At 39.6% G+C, this 14,155-nt stretch overlaps 1 protein-coding gene across 1 annotated transcript in view; it reads left to right on the plus strand.

The window, feature by feature from the left end:
* LOC308523117 (putative coiled-coil domain-containing protein 144C) overlaps positions 1 to 14,155 on the plus strand; it is a 69,857-nt gene that overhangs the window by 23,230 nt on the left and 32,472 nt on the right. Inside the window, exons 6-8 of the mRNA XM_081096795.1 lie at positions 2,117 to 2,177; positions 5,998 to 7,104; positions 11,029 to 11,189. Of these exons, the coding sequence (XP_080952921.1) occupies positions 2,117 to 2,177; positions 5,998 to 7,104; positions 11,029 to 11,189 (1,329 nt within the window). The remainder of the gene's footprint in view (positions 1 to 2,116; positions 2,178 to 5,997; positions 7,105 to 11,028; positions 11,190 to 14,155) is intronic.

Here is a 14,155-nt window from a genome sequence, read left to right on the forward strand (position 1 = left end):
TCATCTGCTATCTCGATTAGCTTAATAGCCAATTAATTGATTTTGTTCTTTCTTTTTTCCTTCTTTCCTTCCTGTCTTCCTTCCTGCCTTCCTCCTTCCTGCCACCTTCCTTCTTCTTGCTCTCCCCCTACTCCTCTCTCCTTGCCTTTCCCCCTAATTTTCTTTTTTCCCATCAATTCTAGTCTTTTGTTCAATTCTAAATATAGTGGGCCTATTAAAATATAAGTCAGATAGTGTTGTTCCTCTGGTCAATACCTTCAAATTGCCTGATTCACTCAGAGTACATGAGTCCCACAGATGCCCCAGCCTGGGATTGAACCTGAAACCTGGGTAGGTGTCCTGATTTGAAATCAAACTTGAATTCAGGTGTATGGAACAATGCTCCAAACAACTGAGCCAACTGGCCAGGGCTAACCAAATGTGTTCTGTTTAAAAGTTGCCTTTCATCAGCTATGTTCAAAATGAAAACTGTTTCATATTCAATATTTAGAGACTTATCTTTGAAGTTTGGGTCAAGAGGCATTGTTTAATAATTGGTCTCAGGAAGCTCCTCCCCCCTTTTCTAATATGTTTTTATTAATTTTAGGAAGAGAGAAAGGGAGACGGAGAGAGGGATAGAAACATCAATGATGAGAGAGAATCACTGATCAGCTGCCTCATTCAGGCACGCCCCCTACTAAAGACTGAGCCAGCAACTTGGGCATGTGCCCTGACTTGGAGTTGATCTGGTGACCTCTTGGTTCATGGGTTGATGCTGAATCACTGACACACACTGGCCAAGGCAATTCCCGTTTTGTGTGTGTGTGTGTGTGTGTGTGTGTGTGTGTTTTAGATGTTTAGTGTTAACCAGGAGAGTTATTTGTATAACTTTTTCCAATTAGCTGATGTGCTTTCCAAGTACATTGAGAGTTGGGCAGGGACAGGACAAGCTGTCAAATCAGTAGTGGAGTTGGGTAGTTGGTAACACACCTATGTTATGCGTGGATTACTGAGACTCCCTTTAGATTGTTTTCCAGGAGCAGGGAAATAGAGAGCTCCTGTTCTTGGCCATTTGAGCCTGTACTTGTTTCAGGAGTCTGTGCCTCATAGGCTGGCGATTTAAATGTTGGAGACTGGCATGGAGCCAGCAGAGGGTGATCTGGGAGTGGGATGGCTAACAAGATAATACTTTGCTCTTTGACATTTGGACATTTAACTTTCCACCATTTCAGGGAACTTTTTATATGGTTTTAGGGTAAAAGGAAGGAATGGATTCTCCTTAATAAGTGGTTTCTATGCTAAAGAAGCAAGACTACCATTTTTTTTAATATAGTTTATTGATTTTTCACAGAGAGGAAGGGAGAGAGACAGAGAGAGTTAGAAACATCGATGAGAGAGAAACATCGATCAGCCGCCTCTTGCACATCCCCCACCGGGGATGTGCCCGCAACCCAGGTACATGCCCTTGACCGGAATCGAACCTGGGACCCCCTAGTCCGCAGGCTGACGCTCTATCCACTGAGCCAAACCAGTTTCGGCAAGACTACCATTTTTGACTGAAACCCAGTAGTCTTTAAACCAGGGTCAGACAAGGGGGAAGGGACAGTGTATCTTCCTATTTTGATTTAGGTCATCAGATGTGTGCCAGTTCAGGAAACAAAAGATATGCCAGCCATTAATAGGTAAAAACAAATTAGTCTCAGGCAGAGTGTGTCTTCAATTAAATAGTTTATAGATTGGGAGAGGTGGCAGCAGAAATAGATAACTAAAGCCTTTTTTTAAACAGAGCACCAGCATTAATTATATCAAGAATCTTTATTTGTGCCCTAAATGGTATGGCTCAGTGGATAGAGCATCGGCCTGCGGACTGAAGGGTCCCAGGTTCAATTCTGGTCAAGGGTGTGTACCTTGGTTGCGGGCACATCCCCAGTGAGGAATGTGCAGGAGGCAACTGAATCGATGTTTCTCTCTCATCGACGTTTCTAACTCTCTCCCTTCCTCTCTGTAAAAAATCAATAAAATATATTTTAAAAAATCTTTATTTGTTATACAGATAACAGATCTTTCACTTAAATTTTTTGTTGCTTGTTTGAAAGAAATGAACTCACTCATTTTTATTATATATTTTACTGTAAAGACTTTGCAGCAAGCCTGGCATTGGTGATTCAAGACCTACATCACACAATGAAGACTTGAAGGTAACGTGCTCCCTTGTGAAATTAATTTTCCTGCTGTCAATTTAATTTTGTGTGGAACTTACTCTTAAAATTTTATAGCGGCTTACCTGTCATTGATTTATGATTGTAATGCAAAATTAGTCTTTTTATTGTTAAATTTTCAACTGAGATATGCCTTTTTAAGAACTGATTATAGAGAGAGAGGGAGGGTTAGGGGGGAGAGAGAGATAGATAGATGATAGATAGATAGATAGATAGATAGATAGATAGATAGATAGATGATAGATAGAGAATAATTGACATGAGAGAGAAGCATGGATTGGTTTCCTTCCCCATGAGCCCCAACTGGGATTGAACTGACAGCCTGTGTATGTGCCCTGACTGAGAATTGAACCTGTGACCTTTTGGTGCTTGGGGTGACGCGCCAACCAACTCAGCCACATAGGCCAGGCCAGAACATATGTTTATTTTATTGTGTGATTCCTTTTATATGTAATTTCCACAATAAATGAGTCCATAGAGACAGAAATCAGACAAGTGCTTGCCAGAGACTGCAGTAGGGGAGATGGGGAGTCTCAATTTTGTGGGAATGAAGTTCCCTTCTGGAGTGATGAAACGTTTTGGAACTAGATAGAGGGCATCATTGCACAATATTGTAAATGTACCAAATGTTACTGAATTTTTTAGTTTAAAATGGATTATTAGATCGTGGAGATGAGATCCAAGCACTGATAACTTTATGTTTGGGGCATGTTGTTTCTTCTTCCTTCCTATCTTCACTCCCACCCTCATCTTCCCAGGTCATCAGCTCATCTGCTATTTCACTGTGGTACCCAGGGTTTATTTTATGTTTGGTGGACTATACTCACTACAAAAAGAATACTCTCATAATAATAATTATCAACAGATCTAATTAAGATCATATTACACCTTTCAAAACAATCCAATAGGCTCATTTAAAGCAGGTCTTCTGGTGAAAGGTTACATTGTTAATTTGAGATTCTTCTTGTTTCTTGAGGTAGGCCTGCATTGCTGTGAATTTTCCTCTTAGGACTGCTTTCACTGTTCCATAGATTTCGGGTTGTCATGTTCTCATTTCCTTTGTTTCAAGGTATCTTTTGATTTCTTCCTTGATCTCATTATTAACCCATTCACTGTTTAGTAACAGGTTATTTAGCCTCCATGTGTTTGTGGGTTTTCAGGTGTGGTTTGTTTTTTTGTGTGTGTGTTTGTGTGTAATTGATTTGTAGTTTGATAACACTACAAATGTGGATGGAGAAGATGTGTGAAATGATTTTAATCTTTTTAAATTCTCTAAGGCTTTTTTTATGGTCTAACATCTGGCCTATCCTGGAAAATGTTCCATGTGTACTTGAAGAAAATGTATACCCTTCTGTGTTACAGTGTAATTCTCTGAAAATATAAATGGAATTTGTCTCGTAAAATGTGTCTTTTCAGGGTGCTCTTATCTTTTTTATTTCTTTTGGAAGATCTATCCATTGATGTCAATGTGGTATTAAACTCCCAACTATGATTATATCAATATTTGCTGTATATAATTAGGTGCTCTTATGTTTACAAAGGTTATTTCTTGTTTTCGGGTTGATTCCATTATCATTATATAACTGCCTTCTTTGTCTCTTGTTATAGCCTTAGTTTTAAATTCCATTTATTTGATGTAATTATTGCTATCCTGGCTTTTTTTGGTTGTTAAAAATGAAAAAAAAATTATTTAATTTTTTTACTTTCTGACTTAAGAGAGAGAGAGAAACATTGATTTGTTGTTCCTCTTAATTATGCATTCATTGGTTGCTTCTTGTATATGCCTTGACACAAGCTTTCTGATCACCTCAGTTAGGTGCTCCTGGAATGTCACTGTGAGTGTTCTGTGAACCCTCCTTTTGTAAAGTCTTGATTGCTTTTGGCCTGTTTGTGGATGGGGTTGATCTTCAGGCTGGCTGACTACACACAGTGTACAAGCTGCTGTGCAAAGACTGACCCCATGTTGAGTAATTCAGGCCAGCTCGGTTTGCTGTCTGTCCAGACCTTGGGTGTTCTACTTGTGGATCTAACTGGGTCATGCTCTGAAGTCCCCCCACTCAACCCTGGGTGTGTTGGTTCTGGGGCCTGTGGAAGGGTCTCTGCTGAAAGGCAATGTCCAGTCTCTGCCTGTGATCTCCCTTGTGCTGCCTATGTGGAGCTATAAAGAGATCCAGTATGTGTGACTGCCTCTGCTGGGCCAGGGGGTGCCTGGGAGGTGCCTCTTTCCACCAGCATCAAGCCCATGGGACAGCTGAGCAAAAAGCCCAAGTCACTTGGACACTTGGGCTACTTCTACCTACCAGCTTTCTGTTGGGGTCAGTCAATGGGAACTCAAGAAGTTCCCATTGGTATGTGAGTTGCATGAGGTAAGTGAGTCATCAGGTAGGTGCAAGTGGTGTTTGCCATGTTGATACAGATTCAAATTCGGTTTCATTTCTGGGTGTGAGGCCACTCAGCACAAGTCCCAGGGAACACAAATGCCACTTATCACCCACCAGGTACCTGTGGACTGTTGTGGTTGGGTGGGGCCTCAGGGAGACATTAGAGGAAGGCCATCAAAATTCATCAGGGCTCAAAGACCAAGATTTGGCTGCATGGAGGGAGGACTCAGCAATGAAATGGTGGCTTTAGTAAGACCAGCAAGGGAATAAAGACCCACAACCCAAAGTCACACAACTCAGTCTCTGACACCCCCTGAGTCCATCCCGACCTCCTTAAGAGATCACAAAACACCACGGGCCCACACTCCTTTGCAATAAGTAGCTCCACAGGGTTTTGAACAAGGATTCAGGACGATGGGCTAGTACATTCCCCAGGCTGAGGCCGTAACGAAGGGAGGGCTTGACCCAGGGTAGATGGCATCTGTGGGCATCGTGGGAGAGGGACTCAGCACAGGGAGGGCACCCAGAGGCCATCCCCTCAGCTCTCTCCCAGAGCCACACAAAACAGTCTCCTCACAGGACTCCCAGGCCACTCTGAGCCACCCTTTCTTCATAGGCCCAGGGTAGGTGGTAGGAAGGATACTTGTGTGCTGGCCCTTTACGAGGGCTCCTGTTTTTCTAGCAGACTCCCAACTCTTCCTGGAGGACAGAATCCCTTCTGATTTTCACAACCAGCTGTCCTGTGGGCTCCTCTTCCAGGCTCTGGTTCTCAGGGCTGGGAGCCCAGCGCGGGGTTGAGACCACATGCTCCTCAGGGGACCATTGCACTGAGACATGCCTCTGCATTCTCAGCCACCACAAGTGGATGCGAGGACAGCCCTTTTTGGGTCTCTGTCCTTCCTGCCAGTGTAGCTGAGGCTTCGTCTGTAGATCCTTGGTTATAAGAATGATATTCAGATAATGTTCAGTTGGTTATTCAGGTTAGTAGTTACATAATTGAGTTGTAATCCCAATCTGGTCCACAGAGGAAGTGAGTGTAACTTTCACCTCTTTTGCCTCCACTTTGGATCACCCTAAAATTTCTGAAATGCACTACAGCGGCTCACTATTTAGGATATGGTGAGGTGAAATATTTTAAGTGAGGAAGACTTTGTAATGTTAACATTTAGCTACTAATTTATTTCTGATAGATTTAACATCTAATGAATTCTTTGATTTCAGTAGTGTTACAGTTAGGTTTGAGGGCACATGTTTTTATTTTAATTTAGACCAAGGCAAGTTTTTCTTTTCTTCTTTTTTTTTTACTTTTCAGTTACAATTCATTGATTTGGGGGAATAGGTAGTCATAGACTAGGAATTCTAACCGTTAATTTTAAATTACATTCTAATTTTTCTTTGTCCATACTTGATTACTTAAGGATAAAGTTATTTCAGAAACACATACCCCGACAGCAAAGACATCTAAAAATCAAAGCAAGCATATTTGTCTTCCACCTTTGCATCTGGAAAAAATGACTCAAGAATCACAAATAAATAGGGCATGTGACAAAGAGGATACATCGGCATATTCAGGACACCCTTCTGTGCAAAAGGAGGAGGAAATAGGCATCAAACAAGGCACATTAGAGCAGAGGAAGAACTTACAACTTTCCAAAGATGAGTCAAAGCAGAGGTCACATGAATTTTCTGTAAAATTCAAAATGACGGAGTGCCCTGAGGAAGAGCCACTACGTGATAACTCTAAAGAAGGAGCAAGCTTAAGACAAATGCCTTCTAATTTGACAGGTAAAATGCTTGATTGTGAGGGGAAAGATGCATTTGGAAAGTCTGTCTCTGCAGCATTACAAACATTTCCTGAAGGAGAAGAAACCTCTCTCAAAATTGTTTCTCCATCTCATGCAGACCCTGGGTCCCCGGAAGACTCTCCCTCATCATCATCCTCTGAGCTTTGTTTAAGAGAAAGGAAATTACACTCTGGAAATGATCACAAACCTGACGCTGAACATGTTTTGAACAAAAATGAGGAGAGTTTTTATAATGATACAGAAAATAAAAAAGAAAGACACCCAGTAGTTACGTCTGAAGTGAGAGAAGACCAAGACTTTGCTATGCAGATGACAAAAAATATGAACCCAAATACCACGGATTGGAAATTAGGCATCAGACCTACACATCAGTCCCGTGATCCGAAAAGCCACCTTGAATTGCAGTATCCCTGCTGCAATGAAATCAGACTCATCATTGAAATAAAAAGCCACGATATGTCTGCTGATACAAATGCTTATAAGGAAATAAAGCCAGATCAAGACTTGTTCCAGAAGCCATTATGTGCAGATCATTGCCGTGCTAATTATTGTAAAAGCATGGACTCTAAATTAAAAGATGAGAGTTCCTCTGCACTGCACAATGACAGAACACCTGGAGTATATGTAAATGAAAAATTACAAAGGATTATGAATGAAGTAGACATGTACAAAGCAGAGCACCTGGCGTGGAAAAGAGAGAAAATTCAACTTCAAAAAGAGGTAGAACTTCAGTTGCTGCTACTATTTGTTTTTTTCTCTTTATCAATTCTCTGATCCATTCTGATTTTCCACTTCTGAAAAATATATTGTACGTAAAATGAGGTTGTTTAAATATGTAATTGTGTGTATAATTAGAATCTGTCAACTAAGTAATAGTTTAGGAAAATATTCTTCTCTTCTTTAATTGACTTAAGTCTCTCTGTCAGCCTTCCCTCTGAATTGGGCAACTAATTTAGCTATGTACCATGTGACCTATGTACTATGAACCAGTGAAAAGTATGAAGGAAATTGTTTAAAATATGTAATAAGTACTATGCTGTTGCTTTTTAAGTCCATTGGCTTAAATTTACATCACATCCCATAGCTCAGGGAGTATGGCTCATGGTGGAGCATTGACCCATGGAGCAAGATGTCTTTGATTGGATTCAGGGTCAGGGCACAGTGTGGTGACTGGATCTATAGTAGGGAATGTGCAGGACGAATCCAATCCATGTTTCTCATCGATGTTTTTAACTCTCTATCCCAGTCCCATGCTCTCTTCCTAAAATCAAATTTAAAAAAATTGAATTTATGTTGCATCCCAGAAACAATAAAATGGAAGGAAGCTATGACTGAGAGAAGGGATATGAACAAATATCCCCAGCTAAACTCTCTATTTTGTGCTGTAGTGTGCAGTCTTCTACAGTTTACTCAAAACCTTGACACTTAGAATTCTAATATGATCGCTTCAAGATATTTTTATTTCATTTTTGTTAACAGTTTACATTCAATATTATATTCTATTAGTTTCACATGTACAGCATAATGGCTAGATAATCATATACTTTTAAAATTGGTCTCCCCAATATTTCAAGTACCCACCTGCACCGTATATCATCATTGCAATTTTATTGAGATATTTTAATAACAAACATATATACTTCCACATATATTTTTTATCACCACGCTCAGATGTGTTTGTTGAGTCAAAGCTTTACATTATGTTGTTTACTAAAGTGTGGCACTGCCATAAAAATAAATGAACCCTTGCCATTTGTGACAGCATAGATGCTAAGTGAAATATGTCAGACAGAAAAACAGAAGTCCCATATGATTTCACGAATATGTGGAATGTAAAGAGCAAAATAGGTTAACTAAGAAATTTATGAGAGACTCATAGATGACAGAAATCTGACTGATGGATGTGAGAGAAAAAGGGGTCAGTAGACTGGGCAAAAAATATAGGGATTAAGAAGCACAGAATGGTAGTTAATGAATAGTCACAAGGATGTCAAGTACAACCTGTGGGTAACGAATAATGAAAATACATCCTGCATATCAGATATTTACATTACAATTCATAACAGTAGCAAAATTACAGTAATGAAGTAGCAACGAAGATAATTTTATGGTTCGGGGTCACCACAACATGAGGAACTGTATTAAAGGGTCGCAGCATTAGGAAGGTTGAGAAAAACTGGCATAGAGAATGTAGTCAATCATCTCTCTCTCTCTCTCTCTCTCTCTCTCTCTCTCTCTCTCTCTCTCTATATATATATATATATATATATATATATATATGCCTAAGCGACCATCATAATAGAACAGATGACCGAACAGTCTGCGTGGGACGACCAGGCCTACAGGGGGTGCAGTAAGGGCAACAGGGCCAGCAGGAGGGTTAGTGAGGGGCAACCAAACAACCGAGCAGCAGGCTGTGTGGGGCAACCAAGCCCACAGCAGGAGCAGCTGGGGGAAACCAGGCTGGCAAGAGGGGGCAGTGAGGGGCAACCAGACTGGAAGAGGGGGATGGTGAGGGGTGACCAGGCCGGTGGGGGTCAGTAAGGGGTGACCAGGCCAGAGGGGGCAGTAAGGGGGCGACCAGGCTTGCAGGGGGGTGCAGTTGGGTGCAGCTAGGGCAGCAGGGGGGGGCAGTTGGGAGACCAGGCCTACAGGGCAGGGAAGTTGGGGGCCATTGGGCTGGCAGGGGAGCAGTTAGGTGTCAATCAGGATGGCAGGCAGAAGTGGTTAGGGGCAATCAGACGGGCAGGCTGGCGAGCAGTTGGGAGCCAGCGGTCCCGGATTGTGAAAGGGATGTTCGACTGCCAGTTTAGGACATCCCCTGAGGGGTCCCAGATTGGAGAGGGTGCAGGCTGGGCTGAGGTTACCCACCCCCCTGTGCATGAATTTCATGCACTGGGCCTCTAGTATTGTAATAAGTATGTATGCTGCCAGGTGGGCACTTGGAATATCAGGAGGATCACTTTGTGAAGTATCTGATTGTCTAACCACTATGCGGCACAACTGAAACTAATACAAAAATGTTGAATGTGAAATGTAATTGAAAGATTAAAAATATAGAAATGTAGAATACCTTCCAAAAATAAAAGCATGGCAATTATCATTTTGACATGTATGTATCATATAGGTCACATAAGTTATTTGCCATAAACTCAATATTTGTCTCTAAAAGAGAACCTGAGCTTTGAGATGGAAAAAAAATTGAGACATTATGCTCCTTTATAAGAAAAAGTGGATGAGCCTTCTCATTACATTAAGGCATTAAATTACTTTTCAAAAGTCATACTTATTTTACCTGGTTAATTTAATAAAATTTTTTGTTTATTTATCTGATTCAGCATTATAGAATTATGAGAGGCCCCAGTGCACAAATCCGTGCACTAGTGGGTCCCTCAGCCTGGCCTGCGGGATTGGGCTGAAACCGGCTCTCCATTATACTCTGAGGGGTCCCAGATTGCGAGAGGGTGCAGGCCAGGCCGAGGGACCCCACTGGGTCATGACTGAGGCCGGGAAGGGACACAGGAGGTTGGCCAGGTAGGGAGGAACTGTGGGAGGGCTCCAGGGTATGCCCGGCCCATCTCGCTCAGTCCCAATGGCCGGACCCCAGCAGCAACCTAACCTACCGGTCAGAACATCTGCCTACTGTGGTCAGTGCATGTCATAGAGACTGGTCAACTGGTCAACTGTCTGCCCCCTGGTGGTCAATGAACGTCATAGACAGCGGTTGCATGGCCTTAGCATATCATTAGCATATTTCACTTTGATTGGTTGAATATCCAACCAGATGACCAGACACTTAGCATTAGGTTTTTATTATACAAGATATCTCTTCTTTTGGTGCCATAAAATGGTAGGTAATGCATCTTTAGAAACTTTGGACAGATCATTAAACCTTGATTTCCGTTATCAGTAAATATGGGCTAAAGTAAGTAGATAACGACTTGTATGTCCTCTAGCTATAAGATTTTATAGTGATTGTATGTAACGTTAGGGGAGCATTACTCATTTTCCAGAATTATACATTAACCAACAATCCATTGGTTTCACTCTACTCCAGTGCTGTGGTAAACTGTGGTTCATATATTTTATGAATACCACCACTTTTTTTGATGCCCTCAAAGATCTTAAAGAAAAAATAATTGTAAAAGGCAAGAGGGGAAGGAATAGCTTCCTGCAGAATGAGGATAGCTTCCTATTTGTTACTGACGCACAATGTCACATTCGTTAAGTCTGGTGGGTAATGCAAGACCCAGGTGGGAAAGACAGAGGAGGACACATTTTGCATTTTTTGTCCTTTTACTTCTCTGTCTCTCCTAGATAAATGGGGTGGGGTAGGTAAGGTAACAAAGTGTGGGTGTGATGTGAATCGGTGCACAAAATTAAGACAGCTCTTTTAAAACTTTTGGAAAATTCTGCTTCTTTACTGAAACAGAAATGAAGCAGAATTTTCAACAATTTCAATGACCTCTAATGATAAAAATAAACACACAAAATATTTTTATTGATTATTTTTATTCTTAAAATATTTTTATTATTAAAGTCATGGCAATTAAACTAAAAGCCAAACGATAAAATTAAAGAAAACACAGTATTTTTAATGAATAAGGTAGTAACAATATCCTTAATATCAAACTTTCATCAAAGGCTGAAGAAGAAAAAAAGAAGCAGAAAAGCAGTGAAAGGAAAGTGTCAGGAAACATGTATAATGCTGCTGCTGATGACAGTGATGGAAGGAGTCAGAAAAACAAAGTTGAACAAACTGATAAGCAGCAGCTTCCTGTTATGGGGAGCAAAGATTCTGATAGGTAAGCCTACAGCAGTATTTAATAATAGGTAATTACTCTTTTCCTATAAAACAAATTCCAATTTGTGCAAATATTCATGATTAACAAATTTTATATTTTTACTAGGGAGATTGATCCTTGCCTGGTAATCAGAAAAAATGTAAATCAACAAACAATAAGATACCATTTTTTAAATTTAAAATGATAAATATTTTATTTAAAAAATAACAACCAGAACTGGCACATGAGAGGAAAAGGCGCTCCCGTGCACTACTGGTACCTGACATTGGCACACCTTTTTCTAGGATAATTGAGTGAATTTTGGAATTTCAAGTATGTCATTCCTTTATCCCAATAGCTTCACTTCCAGAACTAGATCCTACAAGAAGACATGACTTGGATATACACACATGTACAAATTCTAAGGACATCAATTATATATTATTATGTATATAAAACATAAAGTAGGTCATTATAGGTAATATAGATGTATATATAATGGCAAATGTTAAGGATATATAATATACGTTTATGCATTAAGGATACTAATACAAATGTTACATATATACATATGTATAAGAATATTTATTATAGCATTGCTTACAAAAAATTGTAGGTAGTGTAAATACCTATCTATAAGGTAATACATTATTATACACATAAAATAATGTGGTATGCAGCCACTGGAAAAATGGGGGTAGTTCTGGTCTACAGTATACTAATTGTTTCACAATGTACTTGTACTTAAAGCATTGGGTTTAATGTCATGTTCTAAGCAAATTTTGTGAGAATATTTTTAATATCCATTCAGTTATAAAAGGAAGTTATATGCTACACTGTCACTCTACTTTGTTTCCACCTAAGTTGCTGGTTACTAGATATTTGTGTTTTATTCCTAATATTGGGCACTCAAATTAATCTGAAAGCTGAGGGATTTCACAAGGCAATTTATTCCATATCTTACATAAAAACTTCAGCATATTGTGAAAAACCTATTAAAACACATCAGGGGATTAATCTGCTAAGTGAGGGGCTGACAGAGCTTTTCTCTAAAGTGCCAGATAGTTAAGTTAGTGTTGTGGGCTTCGTGAACTATGGGGTCTCTGAAGTTAATCATAGACACTAGGTAAAGGAGTGGGTGTGGCTGTGTTCCAACAAATCTTTATTGACAAAAACAGGCTCTGGGCTGGATTTGGCCTGCAGGCGTTCATTTGTTGACCTTTGCAATGTAAACCAAGGTGCTCCTAATGTAGTGAATCTTCTGTTTGAAAAGTACCCTGCACGCGTGCCTTTATCCTTCATTTTTAAGGAGAATACATTTCAGTATGCACCACACACAATTTTTCAACACAATTGACAAAAATTCAGTTTATAAAGTAAGAATATTACCTGCATGTTTCCCCCTTTATTTCTATTACACAATTTTAATATGACTAATTACAGTGTGCTTTGTACATTTAAGTAGTGTCACATATTCTAGGATTGGATGATTTTCATCTAGCAAGAAATCCTTCTGTCATCTTTGTAAGCATGAGAAACATCACCATCAGATTATGTAATCTTATAGAACTAGAAAAATTTCATGGGGTTTCTTAGTTGTATAATTTGTGAATTTGTTATGTAACACCTAGTCTGGCATGTTTTAAACCATGTAATATTATAGGTATGTAATGAAAAAACTCTTAAGTATTACAAAAATACTTTATGATCATTATGAAAGGATTGAAAGCTACAGGTAAACATGAAGATGAGATCATCCAAGGTCATGCCATTTAGTATAAAGTCCTTAAAAGCACTATCTATACTCACTGATTCTAATTTCCCTTCCATGCACTGTTGAGGCCACTCTAGTAATTTTTAGTCCTAACTCATCTCCAAAATGGTTTTTCTCAAGATTAGTACTTGTTTTCCCTCTAATAAATCTAGACATCATGTTTTAGACCTGGCTTTACATAACCTATCAGCAATATTTGACCCCATGGAAAACTTTGTTTTCATTTAGCTTTTAGGACTTTGAGTTTTCAGAGGGTGAGAACACACTCACCTAGTTTCCCCCTTGCCTGCCTAGCCTGTCCATCTTAGTCTGTTTGGTTTCTCCTCGTATCCCACCTTTTACACAATCAGGTGTCCCGGGATTCAGTCCTTGGTCTTTTTTTCCTACCAAAATTGACTTTTACTACCTTGTATATACGAATGATCTTCAAATGTATATTCCCAGCCAAGATCTCTCTCCTTAATGCCAGACCTATATATCAAACTGCCTGCTTAATAACTCTTTTTAAAATATATATATATATATATATATATATATATATATATATATATATTTCAGAGAGGAAAGGAGAGGTTGAGAGAGAGAGAGAGAAATATCAATGATGAGAGAGAATCACTGATAGGCTGCCTCCTGCACATACCCTATTGGGGATTGAGCTCAGAACCTGGGCATGTGCCCTTGACTGGAATTGAACTTGGGACCCTTCAGTCCGCAGGCCAACTCTCTATCCATGGAGCCAAACCAGCTAGAACTTGATATCTCTCTCTCTCTCTCTCTCTCTCTCTCTCTCTCTCTCTCTCTCTCTCTCTCATATCGCTATTGGGTGTTGCAGACTTAAGATCTCCAAATTTGATCTACTGATAGTCTTTCTCACATCTACCCTTCACGTGGTCTTTCCTATTTGAGTAAATAACAGCTCTTCCAATTGCTCTGACAAAAACTTGGTGTCAGCCTGTCTTTCTCTTTGTCTTAAACCTCACATCTATTGTGTCAGCAAATCTTGTCAGATTACTTTCAAAATACAGTGGAACCTGGATATAAGGGACTCATTCAGGCAAGGGGTGTGCTTTAAAGATGAAAATCAGTTATATATAATAAAGTAGGTTTTCTGAGTGTGTATGTGAAAAAATTGACAAATTAGTTTACCTGTTTTTACATATATAGACACATTTGTATAATTAAAATTAAGTAGATATGAAAAGTTTCATTTCAA

Source organism: Myotis nattereri (assembly GCF_964212035.1).
Source record: "Myotis nattereri genome assembly, chromosome: 1".
Lineage (NCBI taxonomy): Eukaryota > Metazoa > Chordata > Mammalia > Chiroptera > Vespertilionidae > Myotis > Myotis nattereri.